Raw genomic sequence first — 23,259 nt, 5'->3', positions numbered from 1 at the left:
GTCAGAAACAACCATTTTCCAAGTCCGAAATTCTTAAGAAAGCCATGTTTCCGCCAAGCGGAATAGTTCAGGATGAATCCTCCACCCACCACCCTGCATTTCCACAGTTTAAATTTAGGGGACAAAATACAAATGAAAAAACTCAGTACTATACTGGATTGCGCCACTTTTGAGCATTCTTCCATTGACCTATGGTCAGGGAGGAGCTACACTCTGGAATGGTCACTTGCAAGAACAGAAAGGGAAGAGCACTGAAGAGGTCAAGATGTCTTGCTACAATTCCCCAGTAGCTGCGTCTTGGAATTGTATTCCCCTCCCTCTCCATATTTAGGGGGGTTGTCCGCACCAGAGTTCAATTACTGTGTTCAAGTGTACAAAGAGAGAAAACATACTTTCAATAAAAATGGACTCAGGCATGCGAGTTGGATAGCACTTGCACTTTTCTTGTAATGACCAGTCAAACCAAGAAGAGGAAAAAAAACGCAGGGACGCCTTACATTGTTGTCCTTGTATATAGCGTCTCGTTTCATTTTTTGGGGTTAAATTTGTCGCTTGTTTCACTGCACATGTGTATCATAGTATTTACATGACTGATGCTGCTTTTGCGACTCCGCCTACTTATAGGAAACGTTAAGTCAGATCTGCGTTTACTGCTCCAAACCATGCCACAACGAGCTGAATTGTACTGCTTGCTGTAAAGTTAAGAGTGTGCGCAAGTTGCTAAACCATTTTTATATATAGATAAATAGGACCTAAAAAGGATATGGGCTGTTGTTGGAGTCATCTGTGACATTCTTGATGCTCTGCTGCACCCAGACTCTCTGCTGGTCCAGCTCATGTTCCCTGACGGCGAGATCATCAATTTCTGCCTTGAGGTCAATCAGCTTGTCTGCAATCTCCCTTGTATTACAACCTGGACCTACACCCCTGAAACACAAACAAACGATCAAAAACAGACAAGCACACTTGTTGCCACTCAATCATAAATACATTTATTTTGACTTATAACTTTATTTTATTTATGTACACCCGAAACCATACTTTTGAAGCAAATTGAATGACTACCTTACTTTTTTTTGGGCCTTTTCTTGTTTGCTTGGACATTATTCTAATTCCTCCTCAATGCTTCTTCTTAATTTGTTTGTTGTTGGTTTTATTCCCGTATTAATGCAAGTGTGTATGTTGCTGCTGTGATCATTTAATTTCTCTCACGGTATGAGAAAAATACTTACCTACCAACCTACGTACCTACCTTTTTAATTGTTTAACTAAAATAGTTGCGTCTCTGGAGTGCTTACCCAGCCATCAAATATGAAATTAAAAAACAAAAATAGTTGGATATATTCTTATTTCTAAAAATGTATATGTTAATGAACTGTTTGTTTCGCCAAATTATGACATCATAATTCGATTAGTTTACATAAGTGTATAGTGTAATTCAACAGGTTGTTGATTAACTGTTGCCCCCAATAGTTAAAATGCAATCAAATCGGTATGGGCACTTGCTTTTGTGGGATGGGCAGGATATGGTTAAATTATCCATTGGTGGCTTCACCGAAGTACCACTCATTTACAGTCCGGACGCAGAGGAATGAACGTCTCCTGTTCTGGAGGGAGTCTCCACTAACGCCAGGATTAAAAAAAAAAACAAACAAACAAACAAAAAAAACATTATGTGTTGCTTATCACTACAGGAAGTGGCCAAAAAGCGGACAAATTGGTAACACTGAATAGCCGCTTGTGTCATCGTGTTAATAAATGTAATATTCAGCATCATTTGCATGAGACAGTACCCTCCTCCAAAAACTATGATTTGAAACGGAGTGGGACATGTTCATGTGTGCTGTAATTCTTCATCCTTTGTAACTCAGATTACATATGGATGCACAGAAGGATGTAATATGAGTGGGCATCAATTATCATTTAAAACTGCAAATCTTGGAGGGTACAACTAAAGAGTGAGTGTACTTACTTCCATTGGATACTGTTCTTGGACTTTTTCTCTATCAGTCCAATTCCCTCCAACACATTAGTGATGTCGTAGATCCGCCGCTTCTGCCGCACAGCTAGTGTGTCTGCTGCCTGACTCACAGAACAACAAATAAAAAGAAAATGTATTTAAAACTAGTTTGACATTTAAATAATTCGTAGAGAAGAGATGGCATACTGTTCAAACAACACGAAGAACTGGTGTTCCTTCAAAGTGTTGTGCCAAGTTTAGTGCATAATATATAATGATATCCACAATGCATACGCCTGTGTGCTGATAAGTCGATGCTTGGTCTGCTGCCTGCAGGTGCATCCTCATACTGCTCTACCAGTACTTGCAGGATAACATCCCGTGTGGTTTGACTGAAGAACTATGGGAAGTGGATAATACTGTATCTTGTTGCAACTGGTTAAGCACAGAAATAACTTAACACAGACAAGAATTTACAAACAGGCATAGAGTTAAGCATTTTAACATTTAAGAGCAATGGGAGAACTTTAGTTAAATTGAACCTCGACGGGTGGAAGGTTACAGTAAAAATCGATGTATTTTAGAGAGAAAAAAAGCACTTCAAATGAATATCGTTATATGAATCAATCATGCTACATTGTCAATGTGTGACAAAGGCTGACCCACTTAGTGCACTTGGAAGTCTGCAGGGGGCAGCCTGGAAAAGTTGATTAGGTAGTGCTTCCAAACTTTGAATTGGGCCGCTTGTGAACACATTGGCGTTTACGTTGATAAGTAACCCGGATGTTTACACTACAATGCAGCTATCCCGCATTCAAATCAAGACTGTCAAAAAGCTATGCTATGCTAACATGCAGGCTAGCAAAAAGTACTTGAAACCGAACGACAGCAGGCAGCTCCAGATGACATGTGCTAGCTAACAACAAAGACTGATTGGCATGCTCACGGCTTTCAGATCCAGTACTCCGTCCTTGGCCTCCTGCAGCAAAGTTACAAACTTGGCGGTGAGGAGTCCCAGACTCTTTTCATGCCTGCTAGGTGTCTGCGGCTGCAGTGGGTCCACCGCGGCTCCTAGTTCGCCTCGGTTACTGGCCGACTCTAGCTCCATCATCTCTCGGGACCAGTGCCGAAGTCCCCCCTGCCTCCCCGACCAAAACCTCGGAAGCGAGCCCAGGAACGCACAGTCCGCCGCCCTAGTCAACCAAACTGAAGGACGGGGATGTCCGTAGCATAAGAGCGTTTCACCGTTCTTTCCTTAGCCGGGCTTTCTTCAAAAGATTTCACGAAATCTACCGGTGTATATCGAGGACGACAATTCATTGAACGAGCATTCGGTTGGGGGAACCGTTGGCCACGCGAGGTATGACGGGACTGTTCAACCTATGGAGAGAGCGTGTATCAATTTCTAGTTTTGTCAAACGCGTACAAAAGCGTAATAGTGGTAATATATGCAAATTATTAATGAAACTATATTTTAATAACAGGAAAATAATAATATTTATTTGTACTTCATTTTTTGTTGAAGAAAGATCAACTTAAAATGGACGTGTATAATGTTATTTGTAGATAGGCCCTTACAGCTCCAAACTTGAAGAAAACACTTCTGCGCAGGCGCAAAGTCATGAATTTTTCTATACAGTACTGCATTATTATTTATTCTTCTTTCAGTTTTTAAGAAAAGTGCTACATAAATTATACGACTAAAACTTAATATTTTCACAACCTTTATTGCGCCAAGGCACACATTAGAAATATCATCCAACAAAAATGTCAGAAAACATGACTACAGAAAAAAAAAGATCTCGCCTGAATTTACATACAATTTTACCTACTCCATGTGAAATCTGGGCCTGTTTAATCGACCACAAAACAGATGCAGTAGTTTTACTTATTTTGTCGTATGGCAACAGGTGGATACAGTTGTTTTTTGTTTTTGTTTTGTTTTGTTTTTGTACCCTCTGCCATCTAGTGTAGCATGTAATAGTTCTGCTTGTGACAGTACGTCGATATATGAAAAAGGATTAATTTTGCAATGACAATTACTTAATGCCAATTGACAATTTTAGGAGAAATTAATTGTAGTTGTTTAATGTACCGCAGCCTCGCTGATTAACTTTCACGGCACACTATATCACAGTACCGTGGTTAATTGGCCATTACTGCTCTAAAAACTACGTTTTAGATCCCTTTGGCACACTGGCATATACTGTAGTCATAAATACTACACTGTCTAGCACAGGTTTTCGGTTTTACAAATTTTGTAGGAGAGGAGGATGAACGAATTAGAATGATATTCAAAAATTAAATTGTATAGAAATTGATATATTGATTGGAGACACTGTAATAAAATGATAGATGTGTCATCTTCCAAACCGCTTATCCTGTACAGGGTCGCAGGGAGGTGCTGGAGCCTATCCCAGCTGACAATGGGCGAAAGGCAGACTACACCCCGAACTGGTCGCCAGCCAGTCGCAGGGTACACACACACAGACACCGTCACTGAGCGGGAACCGAATCCACACTGCCCGCACACAACTCAGGCGTGTGTACCACTACACTATCAGTGACCCTAAAATGATAGATGTCATTTTGTATTTGTGTATTATTTATGGCCACCAGGGGGCAATAGTGCCTGTGGAAAAAAACGTCATGGTATTTCTTTTCAATCATGTACTTCAATTAAACCGTGTGCGATAATATAATGTACCTAAATAAATAGAAGTAATAAATTCAATCCACATTATTTTACAAACGTGTAAAATTCAAACTCAATAGCAATTTAAAACACAATCTTCACAAAATGACGAAAGTGCATTTCCTGCCACACGCTCGGCTCGAAGCTATCAGCTGACTGACTCAGTAGGAAGCCAAATTCACACGGGTAAATATTCACAATCTTATTGTTTTCATATATTAACAAAAAAAAACACAGAAATGCGTTAAAAGCGAGTAGTGTTTCTTACATCATTCGTTTTACTGTTTCAAAAAGAGGTAAATTACTAGCTAACGTGGAGCTTCTTGACAGATAGCATCACTCAAGTAGAACTTCATGCAGAACAAATGCACAATATTAATTTAATTAAAACGGGTATTCTCAATCATAGATTTAGTATTTTTAACTGCTTGATGGATTGATAGAGAAGACATTTAACATTTAGGATAAAGATTATGCTTTATTATGTTTTTTCGCACGTCTTTAACGAGGATTTACCTTTCTTTCAACAAGCTAATATTGTATATGTGTGAAATGAATGACGATACTGTGACTCACATGTAAAGGCATATTGATCATAATTGCCAGCTAAAAAAAACAACAACAATCCATCATTCACGCCACTAGATTTGAATTGACGGCACTGCTTTCATTCCATTGTAATGTTGCTGTCCTTTTTTTTTTTTTTAGTCGAGACCATGAAGAAAATAAAAGGCAAAGCAAGTAACACGACTGAGAAGGAGTTTGTGTTTGAGTTCAAAGCTGGGAAATACAACTGTGTTCTCAAAGTACCTTTGCAGTTTCCTGTCCAGGAGAACGTCAGCGACCTTCATGGACGTCTGATGCTGCTCCATAAAATACCCTGCTATGTAGAAAACGGTAAGATGGCTTCACTGTTTAGACACCAGTTGTACCACAATGTTAAGAGTCAAAATTGTTTTTTATAACCACCTGTTCAAGTCACTTATGAAGTAGTGGTACTCGTTGACAGTTATGATTGAACATATGTGAATGGTTGTCTGACTGATTATGTGCCCTATGATTGACTGTCAACCAGTTTGGGTTATAGTTTGACTTTCACGCTAAAGCAGCCTGGCACAGTTCCAGGTTGCCATGACCCTGAATGACAATAGATTAAGATGTATAGAAAATGGATGTTATTGACTCAATCCAAGTGCAATTGATATTGATAATAGCACTCTTTTACAGGCAACTTTGACTTTGATTGTTTTTGTTTTCAAAATATTTGTTTGGTAGAACTAAAAGTGTCACTGTCCGACTTCATTGAGAAAGAGACCATTTTGGATTACGACAGAGAGGCAGAACTGGCCCTGCAAAGACTCACAATGGGACACGTTGACGTAAATCAGCTCGCCAATGCGTGGACCAGAGCCTATGTAGAGGTGAGGACACAGATCACTATGTTTACATTATGCCTGCAACACGAAGGTGTCGTTTAGTTACTGATTGTATTTATCACTAAGTTCCATATATATTTTTCCCACTTTTTATTATATTTTTTTTTGCATGATGACAATTTTAAAGGGGAAGTCAACCCAAACATATTTTTTTCAAGCATATGTTCTATGCAAGCCCACTAGTTGAAACAAGGCATTCTGATAAATATTGCGTTTGTGGAATATAAATTAATCCACTCGTTTTTAGCCATCTCTGGGGCCGGCCAAATTGTCGCTTCTGTTGACTGAAAATGACATCACAACTGCTGAGGGATCACGTAACGAACAATCATGGCTTACCTGTTTTCAGAAGCTGAGACGTGATTGGTCGTTACCTGAGCCCTGAGCAGTTGTGATGTCATTTCAGTCGACAGAAGTGAGAAAATGGCCTCCCACTGAGATGGCTAAAAAGGGGTCGATTTTGCTGTTTAACTCATATTCCACAAACGCAATATTAATCAGAATGCCGTGTTTCAACTACTGGGCCTGCTGGGAACATAATCTTGAAAAATATGTGTTTGCTTGATTTCCCTGTTTGAGTTTTACATGCAAAATAACAACAAAGCAATTGACATTCCAAGCAATCTTTAGTGAGGCTTTTGTGGCACTGCCTTGTCCTATATCCAATACCCCCACCCGCCCCTCAAAGGCTCCCACAGTCACACAGCAGTGTTATGTCAAGTCATGGATCATTAAAATAACGGGAGCAGATGCAATGTTGTAAAGCGCTTTGGCAAACTGATTACCGTATTCATGAGGAAGAAGTCATTACATAAGCCTCTTTGTTGCATTTTCAGTCTCCCTGTTTGATTACATTTGAGTGTTTACTACTAGTGACAGTTCAGTATTTAGAACTGACACGCTGTTATATTCAACATATTAAAAAAAAATGTTCAGGAGTATAAATAGTTTTGCCACCTTGTCAGCCTGTCTCAACTTGAACTTTCAGGCTTCTTGCCCCATGCACTTAAACATTTAAGTCGAGCTTTTACTGCAGTCATTCTAAAATAACCATGGAGGCCTTCCAGTGTCCCATCGTGATTCCTGAGCAAGTATAAATAGAGTAGTTCTGATTCTTTTCTATTCATGGATGTGGTATATCCGTTGCTTGGGTTTTTTTAGTAGATCATTATGTAAAACCAAACACATTACATGCTTTACTATTTTGTATCTGTCATTTCAAAGATGGTACTGCACAGAAACACCACACCCTCATCAAGTTAAATGACATTTTTATTTCAAGGAAGAGCATTAAAGCTGAATAGTAAGCCTTTTATTTCCTTTTGTCTGTAACCATTTTAGACCACGCTAGCGCATGCTCGACCTGAGGAGCCCAGCTGGGATGAGGACTTTGCAGATGTTTACCATGAGTTGATCCATTCTCCTGCATCTGATACGCTTCTCAACCTGGAGCACAATTACTTTGTCCGTATCTCCGAGCTCATCAGCGAGAGAGACATGGAGCTCAAGAAAATACAAGAGAGGTTAGTGTTTCCCCCAGTCTCCCCCCACGTCCTGTACATTTAAAAACGTAACTTGCTTCATTCTCTCTCTATTTAGCAGATTGTTTTTTCTAAAAACGTTAAACTTCTTAAGATCATTAAACACTAAACATTTTTTTGCCTCAACAAACACAATGAAAGTTTTACTTCGTATTGTCACATTAACTGCCTCCAAACAATAGTCTTTTGTCAATTAAACCCCAAGGGCCCTTTTTTCGTGCCCACCGCAAATTCTAGCACAAAGCACAGTGTTACTGTACATATGAGTGGAGTTTTCTTTCTTTTGGTATTTTGCTAGACTAGCGTTGGTAAATGAGAGTGTTTGTGCTGTGTGTGCACCGTTGTGGGAGCGAACGCAGCCAACTCCAAGCCAATCAAAGCATCTTCCACCATTCCCTTAAAATTCAGCACAGAGAGAGCCTGGCGGTCTACATGGGATGTAGATGCAGGAGATCGACGCACGCAAAGTACAATTAAAAGGCACGACAAGATCATCTCCACTTGCGGATGATGTAAAGTTGGCCGCTGTGGATTGGCACTTGGAGACTGCCTCCCACCACCGATTGTGCATTCGCGTGTGACATTCATAATTAAAACAATTGTGCACGACATTTATAATTAAGGTTTGTACAGTCAACATTTTCTGCTCATTAACCTGATGATCTGAACATAATTGCAACAATAGACCACTGTTCAAATCAATCACTTGAACAAAGGGAAATATAACACACAAAATATCTATTTACCATGCATTTGTTTGGTTTGGATTAAAATAAAATTGAATTGAGAATTCTGAAAATTCTGACATCCGCCCAATCATTATTTTTTGTTATTATTATTTTTTAATAGTGCTTGTCCTCATTAGTGTCATGGGTGAGCTGGAACTTACCTCAGCTGACTTTGGGCGAGAGGTGTGGTACACTCTGGTCTGGTCAACAGTCAATCATAGTATCCTATGATACTATATATAAACTATATAACATTGAGAGACAATCAATCATTCCCACTCACATTCATTACTATGGTCAATTTAGAGTCTCTTCAGTTAACCTAACATGCACGTTTTGGGGATGTGGGAGAAAGCCGATGTAGGGTGGGCATGGAAACTTCTGACAGGAACACCGGAGAAGACATTTTAACCCAGAACCTTTTAACACAGAACACCAAAGATCTCCCCATTGAAATGCAAAGTTTATCTGGCTAAGGTGAGGTACAAGGGAACCATTTTTTCTGTTTTAGTTGATATGTATGCTCTTAGGCCAGACACATAGGCATAGTCCGTCCATCTGCGTACAATTAATAGTGAAGTCCCAGGGCTGGTATTAAATGAATTCACAATTACGCATTGTCACCTTCCCAAAAAAGAGAAAGCAGCTAGGTAGTATTTCCCATGTATTCTCATCATTGAGTTAAATGCTTTCATTTTCCCCCTGTGTGTCAGACAAGCCGCTGAAATGGATAAAGTGATGCATGAGTTGGGGAATACACTGAGTGACCATGATGTGAATGCAGTAGCTTCCCAGCACTTTGATGCACAGCAGGTAAGAAAATGTTGGATAGGAGTGTAGTGCTGTTAGTAATTATGTAATCATGTAATATGAGGCCTAGCCTTTTAAGTTCCCCAGTTGTTGTCTTTGAACAGGTGCTGGAGAACAAGTGGGTCACTGAACTGAAGCAAGTGACATGTATTCAAAAGCAAGAATATCAAGAGTGGGTCATTAAACTACACCAGGACCTGCAGAAATCCAACAACAGCAGCCAAATTAAGTATGCTTGTATTTATTTGTGTATAAAAGGAAGAATTTTGTAAGCATAATACACCGCATGTGCAATGTTCGCACCTGCATGTTGTGTTTTGAACTGTGCAGACAAAAATTCAGGCCTGATGCAATTGGCTTTTTTTTATGTCACACAGTACTACATATATATAAACTATATAACTGCTCAATTTATATAAATACTGTTATAGTTAATTTGCATGGTTACTGCCCAGTGAGGAGATTAAGGTGCAGTCTAGCCAGCTGTCAGGACCTTCAGAGTCTGGAGACCGGATATTTGAGGAGCAACCTCAAATGGAGGAAAGCTTCACTATTCATTTGGGTAAGCGCTTGACTTTGACAAAACATCAACAGTATTGTAATTGTAATTGATTGAATTACATTTAAATGTTAATGTATCATACTCATTATAGTCCCCCGAGTGCAAACCTTTGTGTTGCACACTACCTCGAGAACCAGATTACACACATGCAAACTTTCAGGAGAGATGTCAGAGTAAAAGAGGTGCACAATTATTGTTGCAATTCTTGAGTCGTTGCCTTGCTCTAGGGGCACCTGAATTGATTGCCAATAGATGGTTGTTACCTTTGTCACCTGTATCACTGATATGTCATGGTTGACGTCATAATCAAAACCTGCACACCAGACATGTCACCTGTATAGCTGAACTCTAAAAGAGAAAGTTGGGGTGTAAGAAAGTTAGGAAGTTGAACATGAAATGTATCATTGGAGAATACAGGGTGTCACCAAAAAATGGACATTTCACAGGCCAATCATTTTGTCAAATCTGTTTGAAATAACCTTTTTTTTTAAATTGCCGGAATGTTTAGATAAAGGTTGATACTTTATACTTAATGTTTTTTTGAACTGCCCTCTCTTCCTGCTAGCATTGATGACCTCAGGCAGAGAATCACTTCCTCACTGGAAAATGTTACCAGAGACATGCTACAGCGTGTTTGGCAAGCGCCAAAAGGGGGGGGGCAACACAAAAATGTTCTCTACAAGAATATGTTCTCTGCAAGCCCACTCGTCAAAACATGGCATTCTGATTAATATTGCATTTGTGGAATATGAGTTAAGCAGAAAAATGCACCCGTTTTTCTCCATCTCAGGGGTTGTCATTTTGCCACTTTCTGTCGACTGAAAATGACATCACAGTGCTCAGGGCTCAGGTAACGACCAATCACTGCTCACCTGTTTTCTGAAGCTGAGCAATGATTGGCTGCAGTGCACAGAACATTTTCTTGCAAAGAACATTTTTGGGTTGCCTTCCTCTTAATCTACCAATTTGACATGTGCCCTGTCGCAGGCAGTGCGCATATTGAACACTTATGGAATCAGTTTCAGATGTGATGTTCAACACCTAAACTTGTTTAATTTCATTGAGCTAGACGTAGTCGTAGTTTTCCAGATAATTGCTTTAAAACTGATGCCACTTTTTTGGGGACACCTATACAGTTTGTTGATATAGAACATAGAGTTGTTGAACTACGATTTTGTGCCCTATTTGCTGTACTTATTTTCACTAGGAGCGCAATTGAAGACGATGCATAACCTTCGACTGGTCCGGGCAGATGTGTTGGACTTTTGTAAGCACAGACATCATGGCAGCGGTGGTGCAAAGCTGCGGCGCCTCCAAACGGCCCTTTCACTTTATTCATCATCACTGTGTGGTTTGGTACTGTTGGTTGACAACAGGGTCAATTCCTACAGTGGCATCAAGAGAGGTTGGATATTAAGTACATCATATATACGATGTATATTTTAGCCAGTGTGCTGCAAGATATTGTCAGGTGTGCTGTGGGAAATTATCTAATTTGTGTGCCTGTGCGGTCTAGTGCCTGGCAGTGTAATCATGTCTTTACTACGTTGTAGTACTCTTCCATACCAGCAAGTGGCAGCAGCAGGTAGCTGATTGTCTTTGTTTAGAGACAAGCAAATTAGTGACGCATGTTTATCCAAACATGCCCATGTTTCACACTGAGTAAGTATCAGTATGAAACATTATAAAATACTTTTTTCTTTGTGTTTATTTAATTCCTATTCAAGACGTTATAATACAATGTCATTCTTCAATGTTAAAAAATGCTTATATAAACAATATGACACATGTTGTTAAAATAAGGTTTGTTTTTCACAATTTCAGCTGGTGGTGTGCCACAGGATTATTTCAATGACATAAATGTGCCTTGACTCAAAAAAGTTTGAAAAGCACTGATTTAAACGACCATCTTCAGTGAAGTAATTTTTCAGCTCAATCACTCCCAAACTGCTGGGCCATATTCAGCCACAAGTTATTGTCCTACTCATGCCTTTCAATGTCAGATTAAAAGGCTCCTCTCTTAAAATGTAACTCTTGAGTCTTTTTGGGATGTGTTTATGGAAACCATTTCAGAGATAATCCTGGTAAAAGTTTGTCATAGCAAGAATACTATTATTTAGGCATCATGTAATGACTATTTATCGACCTAGATTTTGCAACGGTGGCCAAGGAGTGCACAGACTTCCACTTTCCCTGCCTGGAGGAACAGCTGGAAGAGGTGCAGCAGGTGGTGCTCTATGCCAGAGCCCAGCGGAGCAGCAAGCAAAAGGATCAACCTGGTGAGACCTATGATTGCTCTTTTTGTGGAGCCAGTACACATCTACATTGCTCCAGATTAAGTGTATGCTTGTGCATAGACTTTGCTTGTGAAAATTGGTGAATCTACAAAGCTATATTTGACAATGTCATCTGGCCTTGTTACGTAATGCCTAGTACAAACTTGTTACGTAATGCCAACAAGTGAGAATATCCATGAAAACTTAATTCATTTCAATAGTTTTATTTAAAAAAAATGAAACTCTTATAGAATCAATCCAGAGGGTGAAATATTTGAGGATTTTTTTGGGGGGGGAAATATAATTTAGAGTTTCCATCTATCAGAAACCCCAAATATACCATCCCAATCAATTGCATTGTTACACAATAAACAATGAAAGTGATTTTAAAAATAGAAATTAGGTCGCAATTGGCCTTCCGAAAAGTATTTTCCTGTGTTTAATGAATGTGTACAATATGAGTTTCACTTTATGACTTGAACTACCGGAATGCACCTGTGCCACTTTGACGTCTCATGCTACATTAATTCCTTACTAAGGTTACATAGATGGTTACACTTGTCCTATAGAAGCTACTTAACAAGCTTACAGTATTTTTGACATCACCGATACATTTCCAACTCTTTCAAATTGTGTCAATCATCCATAAAGATCATTTATAGATTTAATAATAATCTCTCTTTTCAACATCCTTATTGTTCAAATCTATGTCTGGCAGAGCTCCCCAGGAATGGAAGTGATGATAAGAGTAAAAATGTTGAAAGAAATCCGTCAAATATTTTACCAGGTAAAAGATATTGATATTATTCAGCATTGTAAATTCAGGACCAAACGTTATGACTTCACATGTCTCACACACTGCCTTCTCTCTGCCAAGGTGAGTTCTATGTCTCACGACATTCCAACCTGTCCGAGGTCCATGTCGTCTTCCACCTGTGTGTGGACGACAACGTGCGCTCAGGGAACATCACGGCCAGGGACCCGGCCATCATGGGCCTGAGGAACATTCTGAAGGTCTGCTGCACACATGATGTAACCACCATCACCGTCCCGCTACTGCTGGTGCATGACATGTCAGAGGTAAATGGTGTTGCATGGACTGAAACCTGAAGACATAACAGTATATGATTAACTGACTATTAACTGGTTCTGCCAACCGAAATAAAACATACTAAAGCAATTATTTAACTAGATTGAACACAAAGTTTTAAGTAGCCTCTGGCAGATGTGATATCATGCTTCAACATGCCCTGTATACTTTTTATATTTTGTTTTGATTCAAGTCTTTTTGTTTTCATAACTAAGTCCTTTCAGCAACTTAAAGTCCCATGAACCAGTTGAATTATAATTGATGGCTTCTGCTTTCACACCAAATTAGATTGTTGCATTCGGTACAAGCCTTTTCTTGTTTGTTGACTTTGATTGAAGTGGCGTGTTTGTTTGAATTACAGACTGCAACAAATATTTGACAGGAAGGTGCCTCACCTTTTTTATTCTTACTTGAACTTGGAGCAAGGGCACTTGAGGAAGACTAACACAGAGGAATGTAGAACATTGGTAAACGACACCACATTTTGAAGAGTGTTTTAGAAACAAGTTTCGTGAGCTGCACAAATCATCAATGCCACCCCGCCTCCGCCCCAAAAAGATGAATTATAAATACAGCCAACCTCAAAACATTTCACCCATCCACTGCTGCTTTTGTTTTATATACAGAACACGTCACAGTTAATTTGAATTTTGTGTGTGTGTGAGCGTGCATATGTGAGTGAGTTTTTTTTTTTTTTTTTTTTTAAATGAATGCATTTTTGGTCTATTGAGGCTCTGGGTTCCACACCATACAGTGTGGGGTTTGTGTGTTTTCCCCTTGCTTGACGGGGTTTTACACAGGTACTCTGGCTTCTTCCCACATTGCAAAAACTAAAATGACCATTGGTGTTACTGTAAATGTGAATGATATTTTTGTCCTGGTCCTGAGATTGGCTGGTGACCAGTCCAGGTTGTACCCTACCTCTTAACCATAGTTAGCTATGATAGTCTCCAGCTCACCTGTAATCCTAATGAGGACAAGCGGTACAGAGAATGGATGGAATTGTCTAATTGCTAATGGGATTGGTAACATTCTAATTTAACCCAATAAATAGCTTATGTATATTTCAGCAAGTGTACATGATGTGTTTGATTATTTTTATTTGTCGTGATCTGGGCTCAAACTACTGTATGCTGAAAACCCAACAAAAGTAGCTTTCTTCCTATTATCATGCTCCGTTTGAGAAAATGTCACAAACAGACATAACTTAATTGTTTTTGTTTGACTCGTACTTTCTCATTTTGCTATAGCAATTGTTCCTCTTGCTCTCTCCCTACAGGAAATGACCATACCATGGTGTTTGAAGAGAGCAGAGCTGGTCTTCAAGTGCGTAAAAGGTACAATTGTCAAAAATGTGATTGCATCTGTAACAACAAAATTGAGTCATTACACGTATGTATTCATTGTTTTATTGTTTCACATAAATAATCCTTTTGTTGGAGATGTGTCCTTAAAAACATGTCACTTTCCCATTGCACAATACGGGCTCTGCTCTGCTTGGCTGTACTTGCTGCAATTTTGTTGTGATTGCTTTTCCACTTCAGAATAGTAATGCTTTGGTAGTGGCGGGTAGCTGTGAAAACCATGCTGCATTGAACGCATCATTTAGAAGCGGACAGGCAAACGAAAACAACAATGGAGGAGATTAAGGGTAATTTGTATTGACTTGTTGCCTTGTGGCTGTTGGCCATGGCAAGGAGACAACTTTCATTCAACAGAGGGTAGCAAGAAAATGGGGCTGTGCATTAAAGATGATTATACCACCACAGCGATGCCAATGTGTGGTTATTGCTGTTTTTCTAGCAGTGTATCCTCAAAAATTATTTCAATGTATGTCGTTAACTCAGCAGACAGGTGATGGAGTAGACCAATGAATGACCTGCAATGGTTTACGGCAACCATATGGTGTCAAGTGGTCAACTGAGTATGATTACAAGGTACAAGAAAATAGTGCCTTGTATTACCTGGTTTTGTCAGTGGAAAAGCCAAGCTGAGGTAGCACGCAGTGGAAAAGTTAATATTGTTTTAAAACACATGTTCAGATGTTTGCAGTGGTACAATTTTGTCATTATGTAATGAGTATGTTGTGGGGGTTTTTCTGGTGATAAATTTACCTTATTAGTTAGAGACCTCAAACTGTCTTTTCTGAACCAATCCATAGTGTTTGATACGTACACTTGGACAGCTCTGAACACATCAGAGACCTTACATATCTTACAAAGCCTTCACGATCTGTTAATGTGTTATTATTTCGCAGCTCTACATGTCAGTGTCACAGATAATAGCGTGTAATTCTTTTTCTTTTTTTTACTTCTTATTGCCTATTGTCATTGGCAGGTTTCATGATGGAGATGGCCTCATGGGACGGGGGCGTATCGCGCACGGTGCAGTTTCTCGTGCCAAGGGTGAGATGCGTGTGCATTCATACATACATACATACATACATACATACATACATACATGCATGCATACATTCTTTTTTTACAGTTGTGCATCCTTGTTCTCTACACCCAATGTGAAAGCGAAAGTGGCGCTCAGTTTTGTGTATTCAAAGGTTATACTTATAAGTGAACACCGAATAGTTTGGATATGACAGATATGTAAATTGAATGTCTATCCTGGAACTGCAGAGGTTCAGTATGCCAGAAGTATGCAAGAAGCCGACCAGCCTTTTCCCCTTGCTCATAATATTGTCGTTTCAAGCGAAATAATTGTACTGAGATCTAAGTAATAACAACCCTTTAGGACATTCCTTAATGTCCGCTTTAACGCAGTTCACGCCGCCAACACAACTCCTATTTCCGCATTCAACTATTGTTTGAAGGACTGTATAGCCCTCATAATATCCATCTTAGATGGAGTTTCCATACTTTACTTATTCATGTCCTGACTTTGCTCCGAGACAGTGTCGTCCACCGCGCTTTTTTCTTCGTCCTCTCGATGAACTTCAGCAAGATTTTCTGCCGTCTTCTGTTTGTCTTTTATCACCTTTTTCGGCATAACCGCTGGCTTTGAGTTCTTTTCTTGGAGATGTTACAGTCTTAGATCTTTGTCTGGATTTTTAAACAGGATTTGTTGTAATGCAGCTGAGCACGAGAGAAACACGTCTTCTCAGTGTGCCGCCATAACCGGAAGTCCAAAATCCACCTGTTTTTATCCATCTCAGGGGGCGGCCATTTTGCCACTCACTGTCGACTGAAAAGGACATCCCAGTTGCTCAGTGCTCAGATAATGACCATCCATGGCTCAGCTTCAGAAAACAGGTGAGCTGTGATTGGTCATTACTGAGCAACTTTGATATCATTTTCAGTCGACAACAAGTGGCAAAATGGCCGCCCCCTGAGATGGATAAAAACAGGTGGATTTTGCTGCTTGACTCATATTGCACAAATGCAATAATAATTAGAATGCCATGTTTAGACTAGTGAAGGCGCATAGAACATATTATTGCACAGAATTGTTTTCGGTTGACTCCCACTTAAATCAAAATGTATACTGAAGGCGTACACAAGCTCACAAAAAGGCACACCTGGCTTTGCAGCACATAACACTTGAGTGTTTAAAAAGCTTGCCATAAATCATACAAAGTCTTACTTTGTCTTGACCCGGGTTTACACTGTGATAAATGTAAGCTTAGACCCTCATCCGCGTACATGCGTGAAAAGCATCTGGATTTACATGCAGCTGTCATTACTGACGTAAATTTACCTTGAAGTCCGCATCCCATTGTCATGTCTTAACAACTGAAGAATGTCGCCACAAGGTTCAGATGCTTCTGCATGATTTGGCTCCACATTCTCAAAAACTCATTTGGACCTGCCCGCCTTGTGACACATGACATTTTATTTTCGGCTTTGCAGAATGTTTATACCTATGGGCTGTGCGGTTTGAGAGACAGCTGAGCCTATAGCATGGAGCCGTGTTGACACCGTAAGACTATAAAACCAGCGGCATCAAAAGCTCCGACTGAATCAGCTTCCTGTCAGCTCCATGCTCAGACAGGATTGGAAATAGCTCCCCTGAAACAACATTGTGCCTTCAAAGAGACTAAATATATGCTGTGGAGTTGTGTGTACCGATCAATACTTAACATTCTCATTTGACGGGTGCCTTATAGTCATAACTAACATCGATCATTCAGCATATTCTTAACTCCCCCCCCCAACAAGGCAAATACCTTGATGTTCAATGCACATTTCTTATCACCTCACCACACGATGCAATTTTGCGTCATGGATAACATTTCAGCTTTTTGGCGCTACTGCGGAATGCCTGTCCATCATTTCTCATTGGCTGTGTATGTGTGTGCCTTTATGTTGACAGAGTATTTCAGAGGAAATGTTCTACCAGTTAAGCAACATGCTGCCTCAGATCTTCCGTGTCTCCTCCACCTTAACGCTCACGTCAAAGCCCTAATGGATACAGATGCACCACGCTCTCAAGGTGCGGCACCAGCGATCACCTCTTTACAAGTCTTTTGAAGTTCGCTCCCATTCGCTCTACATGGCGACCTTAAAGCGCTTACAGTGAGAAGTGAGGATCCTTGAGCAGTTTCGTAAGCCTGTTTATTTGTGTTCTCTCTAAAGCTGCATATCTTAGTGAAAGACGACTGGGTCCCGCAGCTCCCAAAGCAGCTGCTGCAATTATCATTTCAAACCTCCAGGGTGCAGCGCCACTGACAGACTTTTATGACATCAGCAACAAACCGGGAGCTCGTGTCATTTGCTCAGAGCTGCTATCTGGAGCTTACTCTGTTTGTTGGAGCCGCTGTCGAATGCTGCATCTAATGACATGCGAAGTGTTTTAGTTTCATCTCGCTCGTAGGCAGTGTAAACGGCACCAAGATGCAAGATGACTTGAATACAAATACAGTGGAACATCCAAGGGACACAGTCAAGGGTGTGGGTGGCTTTAACACATTCAATTCTATAACATGTAAATTACAATAATAAATTCCATAGTCAAACGGTGGCTGTCATTAAACCTTTATTAACTGTTCAGGTCATGTTTTAGTTAAGATTTTAGTATTTTTAACCATTGTACAATTTGACCGTTGTATGAGACATAAAACATAATTAAACACTGACATTTGATGTGACTAGGGGAATGCTTGCTGAAGGCAGCTGTCATGCAAGTGTATACCTGTAAATAGGTTAACCGCTACACAATGATACTAAACACACAACTAATCTCCTGGTTGCGTAGTACAGTACGAGTAGAGTGACATTAATGTGAAGAGACTCATATAGGAAAACCTTTAAGCTTCTGCATTGTCACATTGACACAATTTCTTGTTTTAATCTTGTTTCATGAACAGCATTACAATTTCTTTTTGAATTTGGTTACACTGTCCAATATTTTGGCAAGGCTGTCATGACTCATAAGAGGCTGAGTATTGACAATAATTTTAAGTTTCATTGTGCGGCGCTCAACTTCTATTTTGCACTTATTTGTCATTAAAGTAGGCGGCACGGTGGTCGACTGGTTGCACGTCCGCCTCACAGTTCAGAGGTCGTGGGTTCGATCCTGGCTCCGGCCTCCCTGTGTGAAGTTTGCATGTTCTCCCCGTGCCTGCGTGGCTTTTCTCCGGGTACTCCGGTTTCCTCCCACATTCCAAAAACATGCATGGCAGGTTAATTGATCACTCTAAATTGCCCCGAGGTGTGATTGTGAGTGCGGATGTTTGTCTCTGTGTGCCCTGCGATTGGCTGGCAACCAATTCAGGGTGTCTCCCGACTACTGCCCGACAGCTGGGATATCCTCCAGCACGCCCCGTGACGCATGTGAGGATAAGCGGTATGGATAATGGATGGATGGATTTGTCATTAAAGTGTACCGTACTGGTGGTAATAAAGGTTTTCTGATGGCCATGGTTTCATGCTGCAACATAGAGTTACGGTTGCTCGTGTGCACTCTGTAGTAGAGTGTTCTGACTTATTTACTATGTGGCTTTGGGGTAGTCATGTGGTCTTGTTCTTAAAGTAAGCTGTCAGGGGTGTAACATGCACTATAAAACATGTTTACGTGGTGTATTGTGATTCTTCTCACCTTGCAATGACCACACAGGCTACCAGTTGGATTTATCAAATCAAGTCATATCTCATGGCGTCATGGTTTGTTTCATTCACATCCTGGGGAAGGTTTCCTGCAGAGACAAGTGATGCCAACTCTTCGAATACCCAGAAGACCATTTGCACTGGTGCAAAGATGAGCAGTATGCAGCTTCTTAATGCTGCATTGCAGTGAGCTGGAGTGAGTATCACTCTGCTTAAGTGTTTGGTCCCTCCTCTCCACTTTCATGACAGCAGGTGGCACTGTTCTTGAATGCAAATAGTAAGTTAAAAAAAAAGTCGACGTACTGTATTTGTTTGTTGTTCTTATACCACAGAACTGCAATTAATCCAGATGCCAGTGTAATTGTTTCTACGTTAAATTACCTGTTAGATTATGTAATACTTTAATGTACATGCTATTCTTGATTATGTAATACTTTAATGTACATGCTATTCTTGATTAAAAAAAATGATCATGCATAAACACCACATCCTTGTAAATTTCTCAAGGAAATCCCATCACAGTTTCCCATTGTAGATGTTTATGACTTATTTTTGTCATGCGCAGCATGACAATCGGTGTTGGTGAGTTAGCAAGGGCACATAACCTCTCCAGAAGTTTTAATCCATATCACTCTTTGGAATTGCCTTCATGCATTTTTTAAATAGGTTTCTGAACCCTTTGACTTTGACTGAAATCTATTCAGTCAGACAAAAAGTTGGCCATCAATATGTCGGGTGTGTCGATTTAAGAAGATGATTTATAGTCACCAGAAGAGAATTCAAATAACGCTGCATCACATTTTTCATGATAAACACGGTAGGCAGGATACGCAGAGGAAATTTACTAACCTCATGTTACCAGCGTGTACAGTTTATCACGTTGCCATGTTGAGAACCGATTAAATTGAGAGTTCAGCATTCTTAGAATTAGTCTCAGTGGTCTGGAGTGTTGGGTTTCTTTAAAAAGAGCATCCAGAGTCTATTCTATACAATAGCTAATCTTTGTCTCCATCTTCTCTCAGCGCTGTTTATGTGCTTGAAAAATGATGAGTGAAATGTTTATTTCCACAAAGACACCTAATGTGTAATTAAAGCAGCTACAGAAGATTGTGTTGACGAAGTATCAAAAATAACCATGACCTAACTCCTATAACAACTTTTGAAACAAGTAATTATTTTCCCTACATAAACCCAACATTATGGTAAAGTTGTTTTAGTCCATAACTACATATAGAGAATAAGATCATCTCTTTTTTTTAAATGTTAGCTTACACTGGGAATGACAGTCACTTAGAAATTGGACCCAGTCAGATGCCTCCAGCCTGTCCATAAATTTAACTACAGAAGAGCTGAGCCGTAAAAATAAATGTTCATCAGTAGCCAAGTAGAATTAAAAGACACAATGTATCCTTAGTTTAAAATGTTGTATTTAGATCGGCCGCGAATGATTGTTAAAAATGTACCCCATCAACATTAAAAAAAATTAAATCCATCAAGAGAATGTTTTGCTGACTTAAATAGGGAGTCAACGCCAAAAAGTTCTTTCCAATAGTATGTTCGAAGGGCCTCCACTAGTCTAAATATGGCATTCTAATTATTATTGCGTTTGGGGAATATGAGTCAAGCAGCAAAATCCACACGTTTTTTAGCCATCACAGGGGTTCGGCCAATTTGTCACTTCTGTCGACTGTAAATGATATCACAGTTGCTCAGGGCTCAGGTAATGACCAATCACAGCTCACCTGTTTTCTGACGCTGATCCGTGATAGGTCGTTACCTGAGCCCTGAGCTACTGCGACGTCATTTTCAGTCGAAGCGAGTGACAAAATGGCCCCCCTTAAGATGGATAAAAACAAATGGATTTTGCTGCTTAATTTGTATTCCATAAACACAACATTAATCAGAATATCAAGTTCAGACTAGTGAGGCTGCATAGAACATTGTTTGGGTTGACTTCCCCTTAATCATTCAACTCCAGAATGGATTTGAAATCCATCCATCCATTATCTGTACCGCTTCTCCTCACAAGGGTCGCGGGGCGTGCTGGAGCCTATCCCAGCTATCTTTGGGCAATAGGCGGGGGACACCCTGAACTGGTTGCCAGCCAATCGCAGGGCACACAGAGACAAACATCCGCACTCACAATCACACCTAGGGGCAATTTAGAGTATCCAATCAACTTACCATGCATGTTTTTGGAATGTGGGAGGAAACCGGAGTGCCCGGAGAAAACCCACGCAGGCACGGGGAGAACATGCAAACTCCACACAGGGAGGCCGGAGCCGGGATCGAACCCACGACCTCTGAACTGTGAGGCGGACGTGCTAACCAGTCGACCACCGTGCCGCCATATTTTTAATTTTGTTTTTATTTTGTTGCTTGAAGATGTCTTCATATAGGCCCGTGACTAGATCAACTTATCGTTCAATGAGGAAAGAATGGACAATTGTAATTTTTGGAACTCGATATATTTTCATTTGCATACGGTGTTTCCATATACCAACAACATCCCTCTCCTGAGTCCTCAACAGGGTACGCGCGCGCAGCCGCGCGCACACCCACACACACACCCACACACACGCGCACACACCCCCACACGCGCACACGCACACACACACACACGCACACGCCTACGGTGCTCTTTTTTGTAAAATTTCATTGCTTTTGTTTCGATGATACCAAAACCATCTTCAACCCCCACTACACTACTGTTTTATTTTTTTAAGATGCAACAGCAGATACATTTGAAGTATGTATAAGTACTCAGGTGCCCAAGGTACTGTAGTTCGGTCCTCAAATTCCGGTTGTTTCCTCCCACGTGACAAAAGTACCACTTTATTTTCTGAATGTAAACGTCCTGTATCCCTACTGGAGAGTAAAATTATGATCGTAATAATACCATAATCTCTGAATGATGTCATGTTGAACTGCCTGTAATATAATCGGATAAGCGGTTCGGAAAATTAATGATCATTATCCTGACTTTCCAGCTCATTGAGTTTGATTTAATTTGAAAGTAAAGAGCGGAAGTTGTACGTTTCTCCCTCTTCTGGCTTTGAATGTGCTTGTCAGTCACAGCTGGCTAGTTGGCTGGCCTCTCAATATTGGTGTGTGTTTGTGTGTGTTGGGAACGATCAAGTCGCTGCATGGATTTCCCAGAGCCGAGCTGAGCCGAGCGTAACTAAAGGTGAACTTTACGTCTTCTAACCTTTCTCCCGATCATTTTATCTTCGATTCACAATCACTGCGATTGTTTTCGCTTGTTTATTGTACGCTGTGTCCTTCTTACAAGTGACGATCGTATAAACGAAGGGTTGCTAAGTTGGATGAAACTTATTCATTGTACGCGGCTGTCGGGCGACGTCTGACCGCGACGAAACCTGGCAAAAGTAGGAGTTTAGATTCGTAATTTATCCAGCGTGCGACTTGGTTCGTGACCCATAACAAAGTCATGAGATTTGGTAAGCTTTGATGTGTTTTTACCACGTAGTAGGGAGAGGGACGTTTTAGTTTTGAAGCTGTGGACCAAAGGTGTAATGCATCGGTTAGCTTCGGTCCAGCGGCATGGTGCTTTTTTGGAAGTTCCCCCCAGCCTGCGTCAGTGCGCCTGGCGCTCATCCACGCACTATTTTGATCACTCAAGTGTATTATAGTGCCATTATCTCTGTTCACTGAGTTAAAAAGCGTTTCTGTCGCGGCAACCTCTTTGTTTAGTTGTGCTGAAACGTTTGGCGCCGTGTTAGTCAAACCCCTGCTGTTGCGATAACATGAAAACACCAGCGGGGAGGGAGGGATGGAGTTTTTGTCACTGACTAAAACGTCGCTCTGTTTTTTGCAGCTTGTGATGACTAATTGTGCTAATTTAGCAATATTTTATCTATAGGAAAAGTGATTGCTCACCCAACGCTCTTGCAGAATTTCCAAGAAGTTTTGCTTTCCACTCGACTTAATAAAGCTGGCCTTTGAATTGGGTTTGTGCATCTCTGCTCTGTGGGCGATGCAATGCCAATTTTCAGAGGTGGGCATTTTAATAACGTTTTCTGGTCCGTCAGCATCCTGGGTACCCAACAGTCTATCCATTGACCCATCCGTCTATCCATCTAGT

The 23,259-nt window shown here is 40.4% G+C and overlaps 3 protein-coding genes across 7 annotated transcripts in view; 2 read left to right on the top strand and 1 right to left on the bottom strand.

The window, feature by feature from the left end:
* e2f4 (E2F transcription factor 4) overlaps positions 1-3,339 on the bottom strand; it is an 11,392-nt gene extending 8,053 nt beyond the window's left edge. For both annotated transcript variants that reach the window (XM_086029353.1, XM_086029354.1), the window contains exons 1-3: positions 2,907-3,339; positions 1,973-2,082; positions 767-927 (exon numbers count right to left, since the gene is read on the bottom strand). In XM_086029353.1, the coding sequence (XP_085885479.1) occupies positions 767-927; positions 1,973-2,082; positions 2,907-3,071 (436 nt within the window). In that variant the 5' untranslated portion in view covers positions 3,072-3,339. The remainder of the gene's footprint in view (positions 1-766; positions 928-1,972; positions 2,083-2,906) is intronic.
* A 1,302-nt stretch (positions 3,340-4,641) lies between these two features.
* ferry3 (FERRY endosomal RAB5 effector complex subunit 3) lies at positions 4,642-19,640 on the top strand. Of its 3 annotated transcripts, none has more exons than XM_086029336.1 (15): positions 4,642-4,841; positions 5,364-5,552; positions 5,931-6,076; positions 7,433-7,614; positions 9,074-9,173; positions 9,275-9,399; positions 9,626-9,732; positions 10,940-11,137; positions 11,883-12,011; positions 12,727-12,795; positions 12,886-13,088; positions 14,378-14,435; positions 15,436-15,503; positions 17,422-17,541; positions 19,165-19,640. In XM_086029336.1, the coding sequence occupies exons 2-14, from the start codon at positions 5,372-5,374 to the stop codon at positions 17,512-17,514; spliced, it is 1,659 nt and encodes a 552-aa protein (XP_085885462.1). In that variant the 5' UTR covers positions 4,642-4,841; positions 5,364-5,371; the 3' UTR covers positions 17,515-17,541; positions 19,165-19,640. The 3 variants fall into 3 exon arrangements, with proteins under 3 accessions (XP_085885462.1, XP_085885463.1, XP_085885461.1); XM_086029337.1 differs by having other exon boundaries at positions 17,685-19,640; XM_086029335.1 differs by lacking the exon at positions 4,642-4,841 and adding an exon at positions 4,927-4,951 and having other exon boundaries at positions 17,422-19,640.
* Positions 19,641-22,214: 2,574 nt separating this feature from the next.
* LOC147148550 (solute carrier family 45 member 3) overlaps positions 22,215-23,259 on the top strand; it is a 37,240-nt gene continuing 36,195 nt past the window's right edge. The window contains exon 1 of one of the 2 annotated variants that reach the window (XM_086029531.1): positions 22,215-22,341. The gene's annotated coding sequence lies outside the window, so the exon portion shown is untranslated. Of the gene's footprint in view, positions 22,342-22,495; positions 22,616-23,259 lie in introns of those variants that run through there. The other variant, XM_086029532.1, reaches the window with a different exon arrangement.

The sequence above is a fragment of the Filicampus tigris genome, chromosome 4, assembly GCF_054856515.1.
Source record: "Filicampus tigris isolate MCC_2025a chromosome 4, RoL_Ftig_1.0, whole genome shotgun sequence".
NCBI lineage: Eukaryota > Metazoa > Chordata > Actinopteri > Syngnathiformes > Syngnathidae > Filicampus > Filicampus tigris.
The sequence above is the reverse complement of the archived record's forward strand: the minus strand, read 5'-3'. Positions and strand labels throughout refer to the sequence as shown.

Coding starts and splice junctions, on each gene's coding strand:
- ferry3 (XM_086029336.1), top strand. CDS start 5,372: ATGAAGAAAATAAAAGGCAAAGCAAGTAACACGACTGAGAAGGAGTTT. Junction 9,174..9,274: donor AGCACTTTGATGCACAGCAG/GTAAGAAAATGT, acceptor GTCTTTGAACAG/GTGCTGGAGAACAAGTGGGT. Junction 12,012..12,726: donor CAAGCAAAAGGATCAACCTG/GTGAGACCTATG, acceptor TATGTCTGGCAG/AGCTCCCCAGGAATGGAAGT.